Below are 24,993 nucleotides of genomic sequence, written 5' to 3'. Positions count from 1 at the left end.
CTATGGGACCTCTAATACCACAGTCATAGTACATCAGCAAGCAAGGGGGAACAAGACTGCATCCCCCTTTGCAGAGTAGCCGTGTTAGCTTGGGATATAGCTTCACAGCACAATTTCACTCTACAGGCATCCTGCATTCCGTCAGAGCAAAACTATGTGGCAGACAAGCTGAGCAGTACAAGGGCAGACCTTCATGAATGGAAACTATATCGGGGGGTCTTCCAACATTTCATCCATCTGGGGGAGTTCCTCAAGTAGACCTTTGTGCCTCCTCTTTGAACAGTCAACTAGCAAGATTCTGTTTCAAGACTCTATGCAAGAATGCCTAGAAGACAGATACCTCTTATTTTATTTTCTTTCAATAGGAATGTACCTGTATGCTTTTCCACCCTTTCCACTAATATCCAGAGTACTTCTGAAGATTCAGAAGGAATTCCCAAGGATCATTGTGGTGACTCATTTCTGGCCTAATCAACTGTGGATGTCCTTGCATATCATTGTTGCACTATTCATCACCTAAGGGTTCTACTGCCAAGGGTAACTCAACACTTGTCCAGCATACAAAAGCCTTTATTTACATCCTGCAAGTGTCGTACGTCAGCCATATCTTCCCTGCCCAGTTGTAGGGTATAAAGGTGACATATGCTTGCTAGATTCTGAGACCTTTATTGCTGCCAGTACTAATGCCACAGCTCAATGTTGTTCTGGACGCCCTTCACTGAGCTGGTTTGTACCAAACCATTTACAGAAAAGTGCCTTGTTGGGGTTCTTTCTTTTTCTTGTATACTTAGGGTTCATGTTACCCATTGTGGGCGGCAAATTCCCTATTAAGATTGCCACATAAGAAGTTTGTCCTGCCTAGGTGCTTCACACCACCATTTCAGTATACCATTTGTCAGGCTTTTGTTCTTAAAATGATTTGAATCCATCTGTCCTCTCTTTCCATTTACCTTGAGAATCACCATCTCAAACGTTTGGCCAAGGTACCATTGGCTAATCTGCCCTCCCCAAGGTACAACCTTCTCTTAAGAAGAAGACCAAGAAGTCTCAATCTGAAGCTACTGCTGTTCAGAGACTGCTGGACATCTCTCTCAAGGTGAGTAAAGACCCCAAAGACTGTCTGGTGTTGACACAGATTTACTCTGCCATGACCCTGTGGAGATCAGCACAGAAACAACTTCTTGCACATCCTCCAAGACTTTACAAACATCTGCCACAGACAGTGAAGGGGGAACCATGGCTAATTATTTCTGAAGGACCTAGGGGAATTCCCAAGATTCTAGTTAAGGAAGAAGTGCCAGGTAGAGTCATCAAGTCTAGACATACCTCGGAATCTCCTAGTCTAGTCAAAGTTGACATCCCTCTGAAAAAGAAGAAACAGAAAACCAAGCACATTTCTTCTGTTGCTAAGAATCCTCAGAATGAATGACAGGATTTTACCCATGTTTTTTTCAATTCTCTGATAACTTTAAGATCTCCTTAGAGGGTGTCTGTTCTTGCTTCCCTTTGGTCCTGTACTCCCACCAAAAGGACTAAGGAGCTGATCCTTCATATAAGGAAGGGGACTCTGGGGATGAGTCATTGGCCTACTCCTTACAGAGTACCTCTCCTTTAGAGTATGAGTTTGAGGAAGAGAATTCCTTGAGTCCTAATTTTCCTTTTGAGGAATTGTCTTTTGGAGATGCAGTAATTCCCAAGATGGAGAATTTTAAGTGGGATTGCTCACAAGTCTCTGATATTCAAAAGAGGTATTATGAGCTTTTGGAGATGTAGTCTCCTAAACCTTTGGCTGATCCCCCTGTGTTGGATGCCTTGTTAGATACATTTGCAGCTGCCTCTTTGGCCTCTGACTTCCAACCTCTGTCCCTTGAAAAGTCTGAACATTTCTGTAAGGTGCTTGAGGCCTTTAAATATCTCTACAAGTGTCCTCCTTTAGACCTTATGTTGATCTCTCTTTGTTCTGATAAGTCATCCAAGCTTTTGCCCTCATCCAGGCTTCTTCCTTCTGATAAAGATAGGCTATGGAGAGACTGGGAGGAAGTGTATACTTCTGCCATTTTGGCCTTTAGGGCCATTAATTATCAGACTAATATGACCAGGTATGTTTTGGCCCTTTTGTCTCAACTTGGGGTTGAGGTTTGTCTGCCCTTGCTGATTCTGAAGTTAAGATGCTGCCCTGCATATATTCTGTGATAAGCCCACTCAGACTTCCAAAAGTCAAAAGCCCCCTTCTCAGGATACCTCTATCTCGCACATTTTCTCCCCTTCTCGGTCAGGTTCCCCTGTCTCTTCTTGTCTGGAAATAGATAACTTCAGACTCCTGGGTTCTGTCCGTTATCCATCAAGATTATTTTATGGTATGGAAATCCATTCCCCCCTTCTCAGGCCCCCCTCAACAGCCTCCATACCAACTTCATCATTTTTCCAGGGTTCTGCAGGATTTACTGGACCAACGCACCATTCAATCCATTCCAGACTCCAAAGAGAAATGGGGCTTTATTCCAGAATGTTTCTGTTTCCCAGACAAGAAGGATGTTGGAGACCATTTCTGGACCTTTCCTTTCTAAATACTTCAATAAATATTCCTTTCATCTGGATGCTCTCCCTCTTTCCTCTATTACTTCCACAGGCATTTTTGGTCTCACTACACCTAAAGGACACGTCTTCATATTTCCATTCACCTGCTTTTCAGGAAGTTTTTGCATTTCTCTGTTTCTTCCTCTCATTTTCAGTTCTCTGCTTTTCCCTTTAGTCTTTGTATGTCTCCAAGAGTATTTTCCAAATGTCTGGCCCCTGTCATAGCCTTTTACAGGCTGCAGGGAATCCAGCTATTCCCCTATCTGGGCAACCTGCTTCTTCAGGCTTCCTCTTGAGCCAGCTTTCTACAGGATCTGCACTTGACCATGCTCCTTCATGCAGTCTGATATTTGCCAGCAAAAAGCCATGTCTGACTCCACCTCAAGATCACATTATTCTGGATGTAGAATCCAAACCATTCCAATGTTGGCTTCTCTTCCTTCTCCTAAGGTTCTGTCCCTGACATCCTATTTCCAGACTGTACTTCCTCTTTCTGTCATTCCGGCAAGGGAATTTCTCTGAGTCCTGTGGTTCATGGCATCTATTCTCATGCTCCCCTTTACCAAGCTTCATATGAGGAACCTTCAGTGGTACCTGAAGACATTTTGGCTCCAGCATTGTCATTCTGTGGACTTTCCAATATCCTTACTTACTTGTCTCAAACTGGAGTTTGTCTGGTGGATTCAGCAGATCTCCCTCAGTCCAGGTCTACTTTTTCAGACCCCCACCCCTACTCATGAGCTGTTCACATATGCTTTGGGTCTGGGGTGGGCAGCCTCTTCCAACATTCTGAAGGTTCAGGGTCTATGGCCTCTTCATCAGAGGTCAGACCATATCAATGTAAAATAAATGATGTTGCTTATTCTTGCTGTTCAGCCCTTTCATTCTCTTTGGTCTCCAGGCCTTTCAAAGGTCTTTATAGATAACAATTTTGTGGTACATCAACAAACAGGAGGGTACAAGGTCTTATCTTCTTTGCAGAATAGCCCTTCAGGCCTGGGATTTGGTTAGTCTCCATCAGATAACTCTTCAGGTGGTTTACATTCCTTCAAAAAAACAACTTTATGGCAGACTCCTCTCTGAGCGGGTCTAGGACACAATCTCATGAATGCATGCTTCACAGAGAGGCATTTCTGGACATAGTACATCAGTGGGCTATTCCTTAAGTGGAGCTTTTTCCCTCCCCTTTGAGCAGGCAACTTCGTTGTTTCTATTCCGGGATCCCAAGTCCTCTGACTTGGAAGATGCACGCAATATCTTTTTATTGGAAGGGGATGTTTTTGTATGTTTACCCTCCTCTTCCTGTACTTCCAAGGGTCCTACACAAGATCAGAGTGACATCTCCAAGAATCTTGCTGGTGACTGCCTTTGGCCCAGACAGCACTGGTTTCCCCTTCTTTTTCACTTGTCCAGGAGCAGTCATCACAAGTTGCTTCATTGGATGGATCTTTTCACACAAGACAACGGTTCTCTCATTCACCCTCACTTATCCACTCTTCAAGTGACACTTTATGTCATTGGATTTTGATCTCATCCAGACAGCACTTTTCTGAGGACATGCTTAGGATACCGTAGGTGACCAGGAAACCCACTACCAGAAAATATGGCTAAATGAATAAGATTTTCTGTTTGGTCTTTCAGGCATCACCAGGATCCCTTCTCAGTAGGGATCATGAGCCACAAAGCATCATACAAAATGGTGAAGTCTACATCATATGGGATCACCCATTAACAACAGTTCAAAAGCTAGATGCTAGAAAACCAGATATAGTGGTCAATGAAAAGAAGACAAAAGTATCATTGATCATTGAAATCACCACACTCAGTGACTACAGTGTCTTACATACAGAGAGAGACACAAAGTCATAAAATATCAGGATTTGCAGGCAGAAATGAGAGCAATTTGGAAGAAAGATACTCAGACAGTTCCAACAGTAGTAGGAGCAATGGGTCTTATAAAAAAGAATCTACAATCATATTTAGATACGTTACCAATACATGTAATACATAATAATAATGTAATACATGTACGAATTGCAGAAGAAGTTATTACTGGGCACTTTGTGGGTGCTGCGAACAGCACTTCTGGCTGACATCAAAGATTGAAACAATACTAATTTCATGAACTTTAATCATACTTTGACTTAGGAATGGGGCCCATTTCCATTATGGTATTAGAACCCCAAAGGATTTGGAGAAATTAAAAATAGTGGTCTCTTTGATCCTTTCTTACTTGATTGAACTGCTCCATAGTGGCTTGGCGAATTCTTCTGTTAAAGTTCACTTGTTAGCAATATCTGCCTATCTGCCTTTGAACCCACAATTGGCCTCTCATTTTGATGTCAAACAATTCCTTAAAAGTGTCCTTCATATCGGGCCCCCAAGAAAACCTTTTCCTCCGTCTTGGGACCTTAATTTTGTCCTTGAAAAGTTGACTCAGGCTCCTTTTGAGCCTGCTTATTCTTTGCAGTATTGTACCTGGAAGTCTGTTTTACTGATTGACCTTACTTCAGCCAGGAGAGTGTCTAAACTTCATGCTGTGATGGCATCGCCTCCCTTTTAGATTTTTCATAGGGACAGGGTGCGTCTGTGTACTAATTCTTCTTTTATGCCCAAGGTGGTTAATGTGTTGTCTCGTAATCAGTCTGTCCAGCTTCTTTCTTTTTTTCCTATTCCACAATTTGCTAGACAGAAGGTTTTTCACACCTTGGATATACATAGACAACTTGGATATTATTTGGATAAAATTAAGCAGCTTTTTGTTTCTTTTCATTCCAGGGCATTGGCTTTGGTGGTTTCAAAGCAAACCATCTCCTCCTGGATTTCTAAGGCAATTTCCTTTTGTTATTCCTTTCCTAGTAAACATGTCTGCTTTAGTTTGATCTCATTCTAAGAGGGCAGTAGCCTCTTCTGAAACTTTCTTCATGGCGTTAGATACTAGATCCATCCATGAAGTTGCCTCTTGGTCCTCTGTCCACACTTTTACTAAACTTTGCAAGTTGGATGTCATTTCCAGAGCCAGGGAAGGATTTCCTAGGGCTTCATGGGTTTATGGGGGGCTCCTCTGTGCCTTCCTCCTCCCATCCTTTATAGTAGCTTTGGTACTGTCTCTTTGGTGACAAATACTGAAATATTGATATGGAGGGACACAGTACAGTTGTGTAAAATCTTACTATAATAGGAGATGTCCTTCTTTTCACTGTTGCAGTATTCAGACCCGACCTCTTGCTCTTATTTTTCTTTCTTCTGTTGGAAACACTTTTCTGGCAGAGGGGTCTTTATCACCTTGACCTGTTTTCTCTCCTGTTTCTCTTTCCAACTGGATGTGCATGTTTTCCTGTCTCCTGTGTTTGCTCTAGTTCTCCTGGGGCACTTCAGTTCTGAGTATCCAGTGTGCATATGTCACCTTTATGCCCTATGCCTGGGCAGGGAACAAACAGCTGATATAAAACGCTGGTAGGATGTAAAGGCTTTAGTATACTGGCCAAACATTATTCAATCCTTGGCAGGAGATCCATCAGGTGATGAATACTGAATACTGCAACAGTGAAACAAAAAGGACATTTACTGTTATAAGATTTTATATGACTGTACTTTTTCACTTCTTTTAGCAGTGGCCAGGGGCAATTACCAAAACTTCCTCACAGAGTGGATCTATTCACACAAGAGCAGGGGTATTTGATATTCTCCAACATAAATCATTTTCAATAGACTGCCTAGATGATAAGGTCTTAATTCCTTTTAGGTACCCATTTACTGAGGACATGCAGCATGAATTAATGGAGGCAAGAAAGCCTATACTAGAAAATCCATATATTAGCAAATAGAAAAGTTTTTTTAGTTGGTGCCAACAGCATAACCAGCACCCATTCAAGGCTAGTTGTTCTCTGGTTTTACAATATTTGTGTGAGTTGCTATCCTATGGCCTTTCTTATCCCTCTGTTAAGGTTAATTTATTGACCATTTCAGCATGACTTCCCATAGATCTCCTCTTTCAAGGCAGTCTGGTGTTAAAATATTCTTGAAATGGGTTTTGCATTAGAGGCCACCAATTAAACCAGTGGCCCCACCTTGGGATCTTAATTTTGTGTTAGGGAAGCTAATGCTTGCTCTATTTGAACCTACTAACTTGGCTGACGTGAGGTTCTTAACACGGAAAACAGTTTTATTGATTGTTCTGAACTCTGCAAGAAGGGCATCTGCATTGCAAGCTCTTATGGTTAGTCAACTGTACCTCATTTTTCATAGTGGCAGGATTTCTTTGAGAACTAATTCTTCTTTTATGTGTAAGGTGGTATCCAAGTTTACTTTAAGCCTACTGTCCATCTCTCCATTTTTTTACTGACTTTAAAAATGAAGGAGAAAGGATATTCCATACCTTGGATATCCACAGACAACTCGGGTACTATCTTGACAGAACTAAATCTCTCAGATCTTTTGATCCGTTGTTTATTTCTTGTGAAGGCAAGAAGAAGGGTCAACCTGTGTCAAAACAGACTATTTCCAAATGATTGTCTAAGGTTATTACCTTTTGTTATACTAAACATAACAAATCTATTCCTGGCAGGGTCAAGGCCCTTTCTACCAGGGCCTTGGCTTAATCTATGGCTTTTTGGAAAGGGCTGGATTCTAGAAATTTTATAGAAACTGCTGCTTGGTCCTCTGTCCATACTTTTGCAAAGCAGTATCAGCTTGATTCATTCTCTAGGTCCAGATCAAGCTTTGCTAGGGCCATTCTCCTGGGGTTCCTGGACTGTTCTCCTTCCACCTCCCAAATGTAGTTACCTATAGTAATTTGACAATATAGCTAAGCCTACTGTAACAGTGATCAGTATGATGAACATAGTACAGATGTGTAAGTTGAACTTACCATAACAGTTAATGTTTGAATGATCACTGCTGTAGTAGCCTTTCCCTTCCTCCACCCCTCTTGTTTATTGGTGCGTTTTTTATGCCAGAGTGTTTACATTTATTTTTTGTTGTTCTTAGCATTGTCCTTTAAGGGCTCAGCCTCCTTCTGTCTGCTGGCAGGAAAGCTCTGAAGGACTTTCCACCCAAACTTGTCTTAGTCATCTCCTCTCAAGCTACTTCACAGTTAGGGTGCATGCATGTTGCCCTGAAGCTATGGAAACTGTCTGGCCATTATATCCTTCACAGGATATAACCCTATATAGCTAAGGCTATTGCAGCATTGATCATTTGAACATCTGCTGTTATGGTCAGTTCAACTTACACAGCTGTACTTTCTTCCTTGGATCGTAGTCTATGTCTGGATAGTGTAGTTCCAACAAATTTGGGCATTTTTCCTTGATTTCCTCAGCAAAAGCAACAGTAGACCAAAAATAAAATAAAAATGAAGAATAAAAATAATCTCTTTATGCCTAATGAATAAGTAGGCACTGTTAAAGACATTTTTAACTCTGGTATCTGCATATGCATTTTAAGTTTTTATTCAATGTGTTTTTCTGCTTGTAAATAAAATGCTTTCTGAAAAGGGGATCACAGGAGTACAACAAGCACACCGATCAGTCTCTATATTCTAATAACGGAGTTTCTTCTCCTCCAGTCTGAAGCAGATTGTTCTAACTAATCAGATTTCCCATGCCATCTACAAGTCAGGCTGGGAAGCCTGGTCCACCCCCTCCTTTTCAAGACGATAAAAACCACTGCAAACAAAGATTTTTTTTCCCCACGATGAAGTTAATTTACTGCAAAAGCTCTCATAAAGAAACCAAACAATTTAATCCTGCAGAAGGATCTCTGTGAATGTTCATTATTTTTGTTCCTTTTTAATTGTACAAATAGTGGTCAAGAATACCGTAGTATTTAATTTGAAGCTGGAAGTATAGCTTTACACGTCAGTTGGATTACAGTCATGTACTACTGTTGGTACCACCAGTAATCATAGAACCTTACAGGCTCACCTTTCTCTCAATCTAGAATTAAACAAAATTTTTCAGTGGTACAGTGAATCTTCTCAGTCCATCGTGAAGTTTTATGATTTTTGTTTCAACTAGAATTTCCAAAATATTTTCCTATTCCTCCTCCTGCCTGGGAGGATATTTTTGTCACAGCCTGTAACTTGGCCCCTGTAAAGCAGATAGACTGTATAAATTCCTCTTTCTTTAACATTTTTTTTACACTCATCCTAGATTAGCACAGCAGTTGTTGCTTTTCTATACCAAGCTGCTGCTAAACATTTGGTTAATACTGATCCCTCTCCTTTTGGCAAGGATGATAAGACTTTTAATAGATTTGGGATATATGTATATTCTTCTGCAGCACTTGTTTTTACAATTCTCAGCTGTCAAGCTCATTTGTTTGTTTATGCATGCCTTTTTTGACAATGTGAGGAGTATTTTTGGCATCTGTTTCCTCTTCTGAGAAGAAATCTTTGTGTATATTGATTGTTTCTTTGTCTGAATTGTCTGTACAGTGCTTCAAACATGATTATGATTTTGCGGATGCCACTTTCAGGTCTGTTGTATCTGAAACTGTTATGAGGTAGTTTGCTAGGTTGCATTCTCAAAACCTTCTAGAGAATGTTAACAATAAAGTTTTAATTTCTGCCTTGGATAGAGAGTTAGTTTTGGACTATCTACTGCAGAGGTCTTTGTGAAATGTGATGAGAGAGGTAGGCTGATTTTCGGTTTCTAGCCTTCCTTCTCCAAGTTGGCCAAGGGATTTAATGACCCAGCCTACTATATTCTTTTAAGGTAAAATAAACAGGCCCAGGTAGCCGTTGGTAAGTAAATGGTTAAAATGCTGTAGCAGGGAGTTTCCCAAAAGTAATGGACCCCCCCTCCCAGAATCAAGGACAGTCTAATAAGTCTGTATGTCTAATTACAAGACTTCTCCTCCCTTGTACCCTTGCAAGCCCTAAATCCTTGTAGGTTACTTTTGGTAGTGGGAGTCTCTCCTTCCTTTCTAATGAATTCTCCCTCATTCACCAGGCTTAACTCTTAATTTATGTCCTGTAATGGAGCATATACTGTCTGAAGGGGTGCTAGACGCTACCCCTCCTACTCTTTTAGCAGAAGCATTTTATTTGAAATTCCTTTTTATACCAAGTTCAGCTGTTTTTCTTTATTCCCCTTTGAGTTTTCTACTAACCTTAGATTTAAAAAAAATGCATATCTTCATATTTCCAGAGCAACGTGTCAGAAGTTTCTAAAAACAACAATATCATTTATTCTGCATTAACATTTGGTCTATCCACAGCTATAAGGGTAGACACAAAGTGTCTTGCTCCTTTGATAGCCTGCTGCAGACTACAAGGTGTTCACATATTTCCGTATTTAGAGGACTTGCCTTTCTTTGCAGACTATTTTTCAAAAATTCAGGAATCTCTGACTTGGTGCACTGATCTCCTATACAGACTGAGATTCTAGGAAAATGTACTGCTGTCTTGTCCGACTCATTCTCACATAATTGTTTTCCTAGGGTGTCTCTGTGATACACCAGTTCAAAGAGCTGTTCTTCCATGGGAAATAATAGATCTGTATCTAGATTTATCTAAGTTTTTCTTCTACTGTCTCAGCAAGGGAGCTCCGCAAGATTTTGGGTCTCATGTCATCTATGATTTTCATGATATCTTTTGCAAGACTCCACATGAGAAAAAAAAAACATTTGTACCTGTAATTTATATGGTCCCAGTGTCTACATCCCTTGACTTTTCAGTTTTAAATTTTGTGAATAAGGAGATTTCTGGCCGGAGGCACCCTGTTTTCATAATCAGGGTCTCCCATTCTCTTTCCCAGCTCCATCCTAGTCTGTCAGTACAGGTGCCTCAGACTTTGCTTGAGGAGCAGTATCTTTGTGGATAAAAGTGCAAGGTTTTTGGAACAGACAAAACACACAAAAACAAAAGAAATTTTGACACATAAGTATTCTCGTCTCTCTCATTCATTTTTGATTTCCTGGGACCTTTACAAGTGTTTACTGACAACACTCCAATGATGTGGTACATAAACATATGTAGCTTTTCAGTGCAGTCTTACTCTGTAGGCATCTTACATAAGCTGAGCAGGACCAATACAAGGACAGACCCTCACAAATAAAATTATATAAAGAGATCTCCCAAAAATTGATCCAACTGTGAGTACCACCTCAAATAGATGTTTGCTTCCATTTTCAACTGTAAGTTGGCAAAATTCTTCTCCAGATTCCCATCCTTAAAGGCCTGGAAGACAGATGCCTTTTCTTTTAATTTTCAAGTATAATTTTCCACCATTTACAATAATAATCAGGGTCATTCTGACGATTCAGAAGGACTCTCCAATAATCATTGTAGTGATTCCCTTCTGGCCCAGGCAACAGTGATTCTCCTTTCTTTTGGAATGTCCAGGGGCAATTACTGCAGCTCTTCACAGACTGGATCTACTCACAAAAGTCCAGGGGTATTTGATACTTCACGACCATAATAACTATAACTGACTTCCTAGATGATAGAATGTGCAGCAGTTATTAAAGGAGGAAACAAATCCGCTACTAGAAAATCATGTATTACAAAGTTATGTAACCTGCACAGTATTCATTCTTTTGCTGCCAAATGTGAACATTCATTTAGAGGTCCTCTGAAATATGAGATCTGAAATAGTTAACTTCATTTGATCATTAACCTGTGGGTTTCGGATCTGATATGGATCTGAGCCAGCAGCTTTCCAAGCTAAGATCTGAGCTCCAAGCTCCTCCCCCTTATCCATACTACACTGCAACCTACTTCCAACTCCCAGATCTCGTTTGCCGCGGCTTTGCCAAGACGTGATCTCTGAGCTCCAGGCAGGTAGAGTAGTTTTTTTCCAGCTTTAACTGTGCAATGTCAGTTTAGTGTGCGTGGATAGTGTTTACCTTCCCATTTTTCCTCCCCCTGGGTTTCCGTTCAAAAAAAAAAAAAAAAAAGTAAAACTTTGTATTTTTTTAGTTAGTGTAGGTCTCCCTTTCCTGCCTTTGCTGTGTGTGAGTTTAGGTAGGGCTTTAGTTAGCCTTTTTGTTGTTGTGGGGGTTGAGATGTCGGACTCTCAAAAGCCGACTTTCTCCAAATGCACAAAGTGTGGCCATAAGTTGTCCCTGGCTGATGGCCACACTCTGTGCGTCGTGTGTTTGGGGGTTCCCCACCTTTCTTCAGGCTGCAAAAGTTGTGCACCCTTTAACCCATAGGCTCTGCAGGATCGCAGGGCCAAGTTAATTTTGGCTGGACTTCTCCCGGCAGAATCTGCTTCTTCTTCTTCCTCTACGGTCATGGCTGTGGCCGTATCAGCTTCTGGTCCTCCTCCCCTGTCCGGGACTCACACTCCCATTTCTAAACAGGGTGACAAAGAGGCAAGGAAGGAGAAGCATAGGGAGAGAGGCAGAGAAAGAGAGAGAGACAAAGATAGGGGCAGTAAGAGATGAACTGACCCATCGGATCCTTCGGGTCCTCCTGTTAAGGTGGTCACTACCCCAGACAAGACTCCTAAGCCATCTTCCCCTTGGCTCCGTTCCCCTAGAATTTCTGTGGAGCCGGAGGAGGAGGTTCGGCCTGCTTCAAGGTCATCCTCGCATCGGCCCTCTCGGCCGGTGTAGGTGGCATCCTCCAGATCCACAAGAAGCCTCTCGGAGGCTGACATGGACCGGATGATGGGAAGGCTTTTACAGACTCAGTTGCAGATGGGAGTGTTGCTGGCTCCTCCTCCCGCCAGAATGGGGAGTTCAGCTCTGATGTTTGCCCAATAGCTCCTTCTCAAATCCATACCCTGGCTTCGGAGTCCCTCGATCCGAGGAGCCCTGGAGTCAGGGGGTCGGCGCTGATGGTTCCTCCAACCTCGACGTCGGTCATGCCCTCGAGTTTGTCAGATCCTATGTCAGATCCGAGCTGTCGGAGCCATGATTTGGGTGTCGGATTCGGGGGGATGAGTGTGTCATCGGCTCCTTTTTGGTCAGGGCATACCATTCCTCTGGGTCTGTCTGTTCCAGATTTGTCTCCGATCTCTTCATCGGATCCCAGGGGCATGGTCACTCATCCTGCTAGTTTCAGAGAAGCTGGTTCCCCTTTGGCCTTCAACTTTGTGAAGAGGGTTCTCTCAGGAGGATTGAGATCCCTCATTCTTTCCTCGGAGTCCATCCCTGCTCCCTTGCTGCTGAGTGTGTCTTCTGTCATTCAGTCCTCTCAGGGACAGCCTATGACTGATATGCCCCAGACGGTTCCCCTCGAGGAATATGAAGCTGTTTGTGAGCCCTCCCCAGAGAGCCCCCCAAGGGGGTCCCTCACAAATGCAAGTGCATGAGGAGGCACATGGACTCCCTCGAGTCAGTCACAGAAGATATCAACTTAGAGGAAGGGCAAGGCTCCCCCAGATCACCTCCTGAAGATGTCTCATTTGGAGACATAATGGAAATCTTCTGTCACAAGGGAAGTAGGGCAGCCCAAAAGCCTTCCTGAGATGAGTCGGTATTCCTGGAGGCATTCGACGCAGGCCCATCTACCTCTTGGGTGCCCCCCCCCTGGCTGATTCTCTGGTGGACCTCATTACCACCATAGCTTGGAAGGAGCTGGACACTGTAGAACCTATACCTAAATGGGCAGACAAGATTTTGAGCCCTCCTATGGACAAGCCTGCATGGAGTAAGGGTTTCCCAGTTGATGCCATGGTAGTGACGGTGGCCACCAAAAAGGAGCTGGTGCAGGAGAGTTTCTCGGTCCATCCTCCAGACAAGGAGTCTAGGGTGATGGATCGACTCAGAAAGCAGACATATGCTTCAGCTACCTTTACTATAAGGGTGCTGAACTACATGGCCAACATGATCAGACTTCAGCGCAACCTCGTGAAAGTGTACGCTGAGTCTCCCCCAGAGTCCATTCCGGCTGAGGATAAACGCTCAATGTTCTCTAGTCCTATCTCACCTTCATTCTTGCACATGGGTTTAGAGCCGATCCTCCGCTACAGCTCGGCCTTTTTACAAGATCAAAGTCTTCTAGTTAGCTCGTGGCTAGGTAGGTATCCCATGGTGCACCAGTACAATCCCCAGATCTCGTTTGCCACATTGACAAGTTCTTCTTGCCCGTGGCTAAGTCTAACACATTTTGCTAATTTTTTTTACTTAATTCTGCCGTTTTTCATATTTAGATAGCGGCATATAGCTGCTATTAGTGTAGTTTTTGTAGTTACATAGTTTAGCAGTTACTAGATTTCTTTCTGTGTTAAGTATTTATGAGAACAGTTGGCCGTTGGCCTTATCATTCTCTTTGGTATCCTGTGTGCCAGTTAGTTTCTTCACTGGGTTGTTTTCTATATATTTATATATCCCTGATTCAGATATCGTTGATAGTAGTGGTTGTAGGCAGCTTTGCACGTAGTTTAGACTGTGTGTGCATTAGTTCAAAATTTACGTAAGCTTTCTCTCAGTGTGCTTCGTTTAAAATAAATATTTTTGCTTGTGGTGCTCTTTGCTTATTTGTATTTGCAGTTAGAATGGGATTTTTGACCTTCGTTCTCTTGATTTGAATTTAGAGATTGTATTTCTTCTCTGGTGTGTGTGCGAGGCTATTATATTGTCTTTCTGATCCTTTCCTTTCTAGGTCCGTTTTAGTTAGAGGACCTAGGTTTTTCTTCCCTTCTTTCTCTACCAGCGCTAGGCCCATTTAATATAGAGGACCTACTCCACATGGTTGTGTCCTTGTTGGTACTTTAAGGGCTAGGCCCGTTTAAGTTAGAGGACCTACTCCTCATGGTTGTGTCCTTGTTGGTACTTTAAGGGCTAGGCCCGTTTACGTTAGAGGACCTAGTCCTCCCACTTTCCCTTTCTTCTCTGTGTGTCTGATAGTCAATCTTCTGTGAGATGTCTAAGGAGGTCAAGGATCATAAGCCATCTGGCTTTAAAAAGTGTGTGAAATGTTCACAGAAGATGTCTATAACAGATGGCCACAGTAACTGCGTATACTGTCTTGGGGCCATCCACTTGCAGGAAACATGCCTATTTTGTCACTCATTTAGTGCCAGGATATTGCAGGAGAGAAAGAATAAACTTATTTTAAAAGGTCTCCTTAAGCCCTCTTTTGAGGAAGATCTGGCTAGTTCTTCCTCTTCTGCTATGTCTCATGGATCGAAAAAGTAGAAATCTAAATCTTCTAAGAGGCCCTCCCCGGCGCCAGCTGGTGCATCGGAGCCGCCTCTCAAAAATTCTAAATCTGACAAACCTGCTGCCTCCTCAGCTCCACTAAGTTTGGAGCCGATCGAGGGTCCTACTCAGCACCAGGTAGTTCAGAGCCGACCACTGATGATAGTAGACATCGGAGCTAGTCTACAGATCCCTTACCGGTCTTCCCTACATTAAGGTCACCCATATTACAGAGATCCCATTCTCCCACTCTGTCTTCCAGATCTTCTAGGAGCTTATCGGAAGACGATGTGGAGAAAGTAGTGCTGAGACTCCTGAAGTCATCTGCATTACCTAAAATGTTGTTGGCTGTGACCCAGTCAGTTCTGGGGCCACTTGAGTCCGCCACCCCTTCTGTGATTCCTCCTCTTAGCAATGCTGGACTTTCCAAGCCAGAGTGTTTCGTACCGCTGGTGGAACCCCCAGTTCCAGCTCCCCTTGAGGTTGTTTTGGAGCCGAGTTTTGCTCCAGCACACTCGGTGCTGTCCGTGGTGTCTAGGAGTCAAAGCTCCCTGGTCGGCCCCGACAGGGATGCCTGGAACTGAACCTCTTTGGTTCCGAGCCATCCTCTCGGTGTATTGGCTAGGGTGAGCTTGGACCCTACATCTATCTCGGAGCTGAGGGCTCTGGAACCGATGGCATCCTCTGTCTCCTTGGAGCCGGGAAGGTCTTTGGAGCCAGAGAGGTCGGCATTCGAGATGATGAGGAGTGTGCTGTCCAATCATCAGCTCCTACCAGGGGTACTGACACTCTTCCCCTTAGGGCACCTACTTCTGCCTCAGCACCTACTCCCTGTCTGGACAGCAGAGACCTGCAGCCTCAGGAGCCACTAGCTGGTGGCCCCCATTCTTCCGAGACCTCCCCAGAATATCCTTCCTAGGAGCCCCCACAGAAGAGGACATGCAAGAGGAAGCATGTAGACTCCTAGGATGAGTCTCTTATCTCGGACACCGACCTCGAGGAGTCAGAAGGTTCCCCCAAGTCGTCCTCTGATGATGTCTCCTTTGTAGACATCCTGGAGATCCTTAAGCAGAGGGGCAGTGACCCACTGTCACCCCTTCTGATGAGAAGTCGGTGTACCTGAAGGCTTTTGGGTCTCAACCTTCAGCCTCTTGGGTGTCTCCACCCTTCGACGAACTGTTAGAGCTCATTAGTCAGAAGGTGTGGGATACTCCTGATGCCGTGGAGCCAGTCCCCAGAAGACCAAATAAGTTTCTATCAGCTCCCAAGGAGAAGGAAGTTTTGTCAAAGGGTGTTCCCATAGATGCCATGGTGGTGGCAGCGGCCACTAAGAAGGAGCTAGCGGAGACTTCTTCTGTTCATCCACCAAATAAATAAACTCGAACGATGGACAGATATGGGAAGCGTATCTTTTTGTCAGTGGCATTTACTCTTAGATCGCTGAACTACCTTACACACTTCATGAGGCTTCAGAGAGATCTCCTTAAGGAGTTAGGAGAGACTCTACAAGGTACATCCACTGAGGGAATCCCTGAGAAGGTGTCTGCCCAGTTGTCCACATTGAATTCTATTGTCAACTTGTCCATGAGGCTCATCTCTTATGCAACCAGTGGAGCGAGCAAAGCAGCGGGTTCAGGAATTTCCCTAAGGTGGCATTTCTGGATGCGCTTGTGTAATTTTGCGTAACAATTCAAGTCTACCTTTACCAATGCCTCCTTTGATGGTTCTTCATTGTTTGGACCTAAAGTAAAGGACACACTCACTCGGTGTGAGCAAGAAGGGAAAACACTCTCTGCCGTGGGAGTACGTTTTACCATCCCCTCTAGACTGTATCTCAAGGGTCAGAGAGGTGGTAAAATGTGGTTCAAGAAGTCCCAGAGATTTTTCCAGGATGCACAGGGTGACTCCCCCTTCAGAGGCAGAGGAGGAGTTGGAAATGGTAGACGTCACCATAGAGGCAGGGGCAGACTGCAAAACCAGGGAGGCCGTGATTCATTTCGGGGCCGGCCCTACCAGCACTCCTGATTTGGGGCCCAACTGTGCTTCTCTGGAGCCGGTCGGGGGTCGCATTTTTTTGTATCCAGAAGCCTGGCTTAGTATCAATCAAGACAGATGGGTACAAAGAATTATCACCAGAGGTTATTCCATACCCTTTTCTCTGCCACCTCATGTTCCCAAGAGGATCCCGGATGTTCCACCCAATCACAGGCATCAAGCAACTGTGAAACTCAACAAGTTTCTAGCAAAAAGAGTAATCCAAACCATCCCTGCAGACCAAATAGGATTCGGAACTTACTCCAGATTCTTTTTAGTGCAAAAACGTACAGGGGACTGGAGGCCCATCTTGGACCTCAGCAAATTAAATGAATCCATACAGAAGGACACATTCTGGATGGTGACACTGCAGTCTATACTCCTGTTACTAGGGAAAGACACTTGGATGTGCTGAATAGACCTCCAAGACGCTTACTACCACATAAAAATGGACAGGGCATCAAGCAGTCATTTACGCTTCTGACTGGGAGCCAGTCACTACCACTTTCGTGCTCTGCCCTTTAGTCTCACCACAGCCCCCAAGGTGTTCACCAAGTGTATGGCAGTAGTGACAGCTCACCTGAGATGTCGAGGATTCCAGGTGTTTCCGTATCTGGACGACTGGCTCCTGACCGCCCCTCAGCAGGCATCTACTTCTGCAGACCAGGGACACTACTATTCAACTCTGTGCCCAGATGGGGATTACTGTCAATTGGGAAAAATCTGCCTTATTGCCCTCTCAGTTTGTGATTTTTATAGGAGTAGAAGTAGACACAGTAGCCATGTTGTCTCATCTTCCAGTAGAAAGGGCACAAAATCTGGCTCTTCAAATTCACCATCTTCTCCCCCTCCGAAAAGTCAAGGCCAAGACTATTCTGAAGCTTCTAGGGACCATGGCTTCCACCATACTACTAGTGCCACTAGCCAGACTACATATGCGGATTCTTCAGTGGCTCCTGTCGTCCCAGTGGTCCTTCCAACAACTACCCTTAACTCATCACATTCTGTTAACAGACTCTTGCAAGAAGAACCTCATTTGGTGGATTCCACCCAATCAACCATGGGCACTCCATTTGTCCCTCGCCAACCCGTTGCCACTGTGACCACGGATGCCTCACAGATAGGGTGGGGGGGCATTATCTAGGCAGGACTGTCCAAGGCACATGGCAAGATCATGAGGCTCATCTGCATATCAGTGTTCTAGAGATGACAGCGGTGCTGCTGGCATTGCAAGCACTTCACAACCGTCTTCCTCTTGGGATGATTGCAATACAATCAGACAACATGTAGGTAGTATGGTATATCAACAAACAAGGTGGAACCAGATCATACCCACTCTGTTGAGAGGCCATTCGAGTTTGGAAATGGGCAATATCTTCCCAGTGCTTTCTGGTGGCGATGCACATCCCAGGGACAACCAACGTGATAGACGACAAACTCAGCCAGGCAATTTTGATGCCTCACAAATGGTCTCTGAAGCAGGAAAATAGTGGAGCAGATTTTCCACAGATGGGGACAGCCTTGCTGTGATCTTTTTGTCAGCCCAATCAATGCCAAATGCGGCAGCTATTTCTCCCTCATCCCCCCTCCGGGGGAGTCACCGAGAGACGCATTTGTTCACGATTGGCCTCTGGGTCTCCTTTATGCTTTTCCTCCATTTCCTCTTATATCCAAGGGGATTCAGAAAGTGAAATTGCTGGGAAATAAACTGATCCTCATTACTCCTTACTGGCCTCGGCAGGTTTGGTTCCCCTTTCTTGGGCCTCACTTTCTAGACGATCCATGGATTCTGGACCCAGTGCCAGTGCCAGATCTCTTGATGCACATGTCAGGCTCACTTTACCCCACCCTACACACCCTAAATTTGACAGCTTGGCTGCTCCAGTTCCATCCCAAGTCAGGCTTCACGACTTCTCACCCTCCATGACTACATATCCTTACGTCCTCTCATAAACCCTCCACTAGGAAATTATATTCCAGTAAATGGAGGAGGTTCTCTATTTGGGCTATGAAAAAGAATGTTGACTCTTATACCGCTTCTTTTCCGGTGGTTTTGGAATTTTTGTCTAAACTTTTCCACCAGGGATCTGCGGCTGCCACAATCAGGGTTCAATTGGCACCGATTTCTAATTTTCATCTAGGTCTACAAGATTCTAATCTGATGTCACATAGGTTGTGCAAAACCTTCCTTAAAAGTGTCACTTTGTTAAGACCCCCCCCCTTTCAGGAACTGATTGCTTCATGGGACTTGAATTTTGTGCTATCCAAATTAACGTCTCCACCCTTTGAGCCTTTTCATTCATCGCCTTTGAAATTTCTGTCTTGGAAAACTTTGTTTCTGGTGGCAATCACATCTGCTAGATGAGTGTCAGAGTTACAAGCACTGTCTGTCAACCCCCCTTACCTGATATTTCACAAAGACCAAGTATCTCTTCATACTAATCCATCCTTTGTCCCCAAGGTCTGTTCCCATAACACTTTGAACCAATCCATAGAGCTTACGGTGTTCTTCCCTAATCATTCCAATGCAGCATAATACAGGTTTCATCAGCTGGATGTTCATAGACAATTACATTTTTATTTGCACCGGACTAAGGAATTCAGGAAGTCAGACCAATTATTTATTTCCTTCTTCCTTCTTCTAGCTGTATAGCAAACATTTACACTTTTGATGGTAAGCCTTTACCTTTCAAAATTAAGGCTCATTCTACGAGATCTCAGTCTACCTCTGCAGCCTTTCAAGCCATGATCCCACTTGATAATATCTGTGCAGCAGCAACTTGGGCTACCCCTCACACATTTATTACTCATTACAAATTGGATTTGACCTCTAGGGGTAGAACATCCTTTGGTTCCATGGTACTCAGGAGTATTTTTCCTTGAGCCACCCAAGAATAAGGTGCTAGGGATGCTGTCCCATGTGTACAAATGAAGGCGAGATAGGACTACAGAACATAAAGAAATCATGTACTCACCATAATGTTCCATGTATGTAGTCCATCTCACCCTTCATTTTTATGAACCCACTCTCCTACCCCCATCCTGGAAGTATCTGAAGACAGAAAATTATTGCTATTATTATTCACTGGAGACCTTTTATTATTGAGTTCTTTCTGTATGGTTGTTATTATTTCTCTTAGCAGCAGACAAGATCTGGGGATTGTACTGGTGCACCATGGGATATCTACCTAGCCATGAGCCAACTAGAAGACTTTGAGCTTGCAAAAAGGCCGAGTCAGAGCCATGGATTGGCTCCGAACCCATGTGTAAGAATGAAGGGTGAGATGGACTACAAACATGGAACGTTATGGTGAGTACATAACTTCTTTTTCTCGGCATGTATGGCCACTCTTAATTCGGTGACTAACATGTCCATGCATCTATTCTCTCATGCCACCGAGGGAGCTGCTAGGGCGGCCGGGTCCAGCATTGCCATGAGGCATCACGCTTGGCTCTGGCTTTGCAATTTTTCGGAACCTTTCAAGGCGTCTTTCGCAAATGCCCCTTTTGACGGTTCGACCCTGTTCAGGAAGACTGTCTGAGATATGCTAGTCCAGAGTGAGAAGGACAGGAAGATGCTGTCAGCCTTCAGGATCTGCTTCTCTAACCCTCAAAGGTCCTTTTCCAGGAATCAGCGAGGGAAAATGAAGTTGTGGTTCCAGAAGTCTCAGCATTCCCAGGACACTCCGGACTCCTTTTCCCCTAGAGGCAGAGGGGGACAAGGTGAACGCCGGCTCAGAGGCAGAGGGGGAAACCAAAGAATTTTGGGTCATGGGAATCGCTTTCGGATTGACCCGTGCAGCAGCCCTGAGGAGTTGCCCGACTGCTCCACTCTGGAGGCAGTCGGGGGGGGCATTTTTCGAAACACCTAGCTCAATGGGAATCCATAACATCAGACCGCTGGGTGCTTCAGATAATATCCAGAGACTATTCCATTCCCTTTCTGACCAGTCCCTTTCCTCCAAATCACCTCCCAGACATTCCACCCGTTCAAAGGGAGGCGGCAACTTTGGAAATAGAAAAGCTGCTAAACAAAAGGGCAATCCAGCCAGTCCCCCCAGACCAGTCTGGATCAGACATCTATTCCAGGTTTTTTTTGGTACCAAAAAAGACGGGGGACTTGAGGCCAATTCTCGACCTATCCACGTTGAACCTGTCTGTTGCCAAGGAGAAGTTCCAGATGGTCACCTTACAATCCATCCTGCCGTTCTTGCAGGAGAAAGACTGGATGTGCTCTGTAGACCTCAATGATGCGTACTACCACATTATGATGGATAGGCAATCCAGGAGGTTTCTCCGCTTTCAGCATGGAGCCAATCACTACCAGTTCAGGGTCCTACCCTTCGGTCTCACCACAGCCCCCAGGGTGTTTATCAAGGTCATGGCAGTTGTAGCGGCCCACCTGAGGCTTCAGGGCATTCAGGTCTTTCCGTACCTGGACGATTGGCTCTTCACCGCCCCCTCCAGGCATCAACTTGTTCAAGCCAGAAATTCTTTCCTTCAGTTGTCAAATTTACTGGGTATCACGATAAACCTTGTGAAGTCCTCTCCTTCAGCCTGTTCAGATTCTGGACTTCATAGGGGCAAGAATAGATTCTCTCCAGGCCTAGGTATTTTTGACTCCAGACAGACTTCAGAACCTGACCCTCCATGTCTTGGCACTTCTTCAGACTTCTTCACCCACAGCAGAGCTAGTTCTGAGGGCCTTAGGGTCTATGGCAGCAGCTATAAATCTGGTTCCTTGCACACATCTGCACATGGGAGTGTTACAGTGGACGTTACAAGTTCAGTGATCTCTGTTATACCAGCCCTTAAGTTACCCGATTCCTCTAAGCAAAGTGTGCAAAACTTCCCTCATCTGGTGGCTTCAATCCCAGGATCTTCAAGAAGGATGCCCCTTTATTGTGACCCCGCCCCAAGCCACAGTGACCACGGATGCCTCCCATCTAGGGTGGGGTGGGGCATTGCTCGGGCAGGACTGTCCAAGGCACGTGGTCCCTGAACAAGACCGTTCTGCATATCAATGTTCTAGAGATGAGGGCGGTCCTTCTAGCGTTGCAGGCCCTTCATGCCTCTCTTCCTCTGGGAAGGATTGCAGTTCAGTCAGACATGTCAGTGATCTGGTACATCAACAAACAGGGGGGAACCAGGTCCTACCCGCTTTGTCGAGAGGCCATGACAGTGTGGGAATGGGCGATCTCCACCAACCGTTTTCTGATAGCAATGCACATCCCGGGTCGGTTCAACATTTTAACGGACAAACTGAGCAGGACTATCCTTTTACCCTATGAGTGGTCTCTGAACCCTTGTGTAGCAGAACAGATCTTCCTCAAGTGGGGTCAGGCTTACTGCGATCTCTTCACATCGCTGTCCAACGCGAAGTGCAGCGAGTTTTTCACTCTGATTCGGAGGGAAGCCCCCAGAGATGCTTCTGTCCATGCTTGGCCACCTGGTCTTCTTTATGCATACCCCCCGCTACCTCTAATGACAAAATTCTTGCAGGAAGCTCATCAGTTGGGGAGCAAGATTATCCTCATAGCCCCATTCTGGCCTCATCAAGTTTGGTTCCCTTGCCTATGGTCTGATCTAGTAGCTCCGCCCTGGATATTAGATCCCATTTCGGATATCATTTGTCATCCCTCTGGAATTCCTCCCCCGAATCTGGACAGCCTCAGACTTACTGCTTGGTTGCTCCAGTTCCACTAATTGCCAGGACTCCCAGACTCTCTTCTCCTGTTAAGTCCATTCTGGTGGTGGCACACAAGTCCTCCACCCGAAAGGTGTACCGTAGTAAATGGAAGCGTTTTTCCATTTGGGCTTCTCAGAGAGATTTGGATCTGTTTACCACCCCTGTTCCAGTAGTATTAAAATTTCTGTCTCAGATTTTCCAACAGGGGGCCAGCTCTTCCACTGTTAAGGTCCAGCTGGCGGCTATATCCCATTTTCATGTAGGAGAAAATTCACCTTTTTGCTGAGACCTCTGATTAAGCATCCTTCCTCTCCATGGGGTTTGACCTTGGTTCTTCAGGCCTTAGTTGCACCTCCGTTTGGACCCACAGCATCAGTTGATTTAAAATTCTTGTCGTGGAAGACATCCTTCCTGGTCGCCATCACCTTGGCTAGGAGAGTGTCTGAACTTCAAGCCTTGTGTATGAAACCCCCATACTTAGTTTTTCATAAGGATAGGGTTTCTCTAAGGACAAATCCTTCTTTCCTCCCTAAAGTCGCTTCAGAGTCAAATATAATCAGTCTGTTAATCTCCCAGTATTCTTCCCTAATTTTCAAAACAAAGGGGAATACAAGCTTCATTTGCTGGATGTCCACAGACAGTTACGCTTTTATTTACATAGAACTAAACCTTTTCGTAAGTCTGATCAGCTATTTGTTTCGTTTGCCAAAACCCTTTTTGGGGAAGCCAGTTTCAAAGGTGACTCTTGATAGATGGATTTCACTTTGTATTTTGCAGGTGTACAAGGATCATGGATTACCAGAACCAGACAGAATTCATGCTCATTCTACTCGTTCTATGGCTATTTCTGCTGCGTTCTGGTCCAGAGTTTCTCTGGATGACATTTGTTCAGCGGCTACCTGGGCTTCCTCCCTCACTTTTATTACTCGTTATAAGTTGGGCATTGTATCTAGAGTAAGGGCTTCTTTTGGTTCTGCAGTGCTCCGGAATATCCTTCCATAAGGGCCTCCCAAGGTCTTTAGTAGCTGGGGACTCTGTCCCACAGGTTGATGATCAAATGAAGTTAACTACTTCAGATAAAGAAGTTATGTACTCACCATAATGTTCCATCTGAGTAGTTAGACTTAATTTGTCAGCAACCTTCTCTCCCTCCTTCCCCCTAGACTTACTGGGTTTTGTGACCTAGTCTGTGTGATCAGGTCAGGTTATGTCTCTTGGGTTGATGTGTGTCACGTTGTGGGTGGCAAACTCGATCTGAGGCTTTTAAGGAGGTTGCAATTTAGTAAGGGTAAGGGGGAGGAGCTTGGAGCTCAGATCTTAGCTTGGAAAGTTGCCGGCTTGGATCTGAAACCCACAGGTTGCTGACAAATGAAGTCTAACTACTCAGATGGAACGTTATGGTGAGTACATAACTTCTTTTTTAATCATTCTGTGTTTTTAGCACTGTCTACTACTGTTAGTGATAAAATATTCAGCACTGCAGGTGCTTATTTTATTTATGTAGTATGCGTGTAAAGTGCTTAGTTTTTGTTAATGTAGTAACAGATTCTGGAATATTAACTGAAAACTGGCGGTTGTCAGTGTCATCTTTTAGTGTCATAATTCTGCATTTGAACCGTGGATTGTACTTATAAAATTATAAGCTACAAAATTTCAGAATTTGATGAAGGTGTGTTCAGTCTAGCCACAGAGTGCATTGGTTAAACTGCCCCAATGGCTACCTCATTATTCTTTGTTCTAGGCTACTAGTGATGATTTGAGCTTCATATTTCACTAACTACATATTTTTTTAATTTCTAGTTTCTTCCCAAGCTTTGATTTGTCAGCTGTTCAAGGAAAAGACACACCACTAAGCCGATTTCTGGAAGGTAATCCAACTCTTCTAGAACAGCTTTGCAAAGTTTACTGTGCATCCTTTGGAGCCATTCATACTGAGAGCAAAGTGGCTTTATCATCATGAGCATCGTTTTTTTCTCCTTTAATGAGGAAATGTCCTTTTTTAAGATAAATGGTCTGAAGTAACTGTAGCACAAGTTTGACACTAGACCCACAAATCCACCTACGTCAGTTTTTTTATTCTTTGCATTGAGTTGTGAGGCCTTAGCTGTTTCAAAGTGCTGTAGAGCCTAAAATAGACATCTATATACATTATATCAGATGTGGAATACAAGTGTTTTACCTCATCCTATATATTTAATGCTTAAACTGATGAAAAGTGTTGAAGGATACATTAAAAGAAATTTTTGGATGTAGTCATTTGAGAAAAAATTGCCTGAATTTCTTCAAGAAAACGAATGACTAACTTTTGTTTGATAATACTAATGTAAGTATGAACTGTTATTTTTTATTACCAGAACTGAGAGAAACAGAGAATGCTGTAATCTTCCTATATAAATTGTGTTGGCAGCTCTTGGAATTCAAGGTGTTATTTCTGACATCTGCCAATCAACTTTACTCGGATCCTACTGTACTGTACTCCATAGGTTGGGAATGCTTCATTGTTTTAGTGTTATCTGTAGCAACACTTGTATAAAATGCCTGTACAAAAAAGATCATAGGAGTACTTAACTCTTAAGTAGTTATTAGAACTATTACTG

The 24,993-nt window shown here is 44.0% G+C and overlaps 1 protein-coding gene across 1 annotated transcript in view; it reads left to right on the top strand.

Annotated features, from left to right (window-relative positions):
• Positions 1-24,648, top strand: part of NOXRED1 (NADP dependent oxidoreductase domain containing 1) — an 858,863-nt gene extending 834,215 nt beyond the window's left edge. The window contains exon 7 of the mRNA XM_044073909.1: positions 24,197-24,648. Coding sequence (XP_043929844.1) covers positions 24,197-24,356 — 160 coding nt within the window. The 3' untranslated portion in view covers positions 24,357-24,648. The remainder of the gene's footprint in view (positions 1-24,196) is intronic.
• Positions 24,649-24,993: the final 345 nt, after the last annotated feature.

This window comes from Protopterus annectens, chromosome 6.part0, assembly GCF_019279795.1.
Source record: "Protopterus annectens isolate FY-2018-M chromosome 6.part0, PAN1.0, whole genome shotgun sequence".
NCBI lineage: Eukaryota > Metazoa > Chordata > Ceratodontiformes > Protopteridae > Protopterus > Protopterus annectens.
Note: the sequence above shows the minus strand (reverse complement) of the source record. Positions and strands in the feature narration are given on the sequence as shown.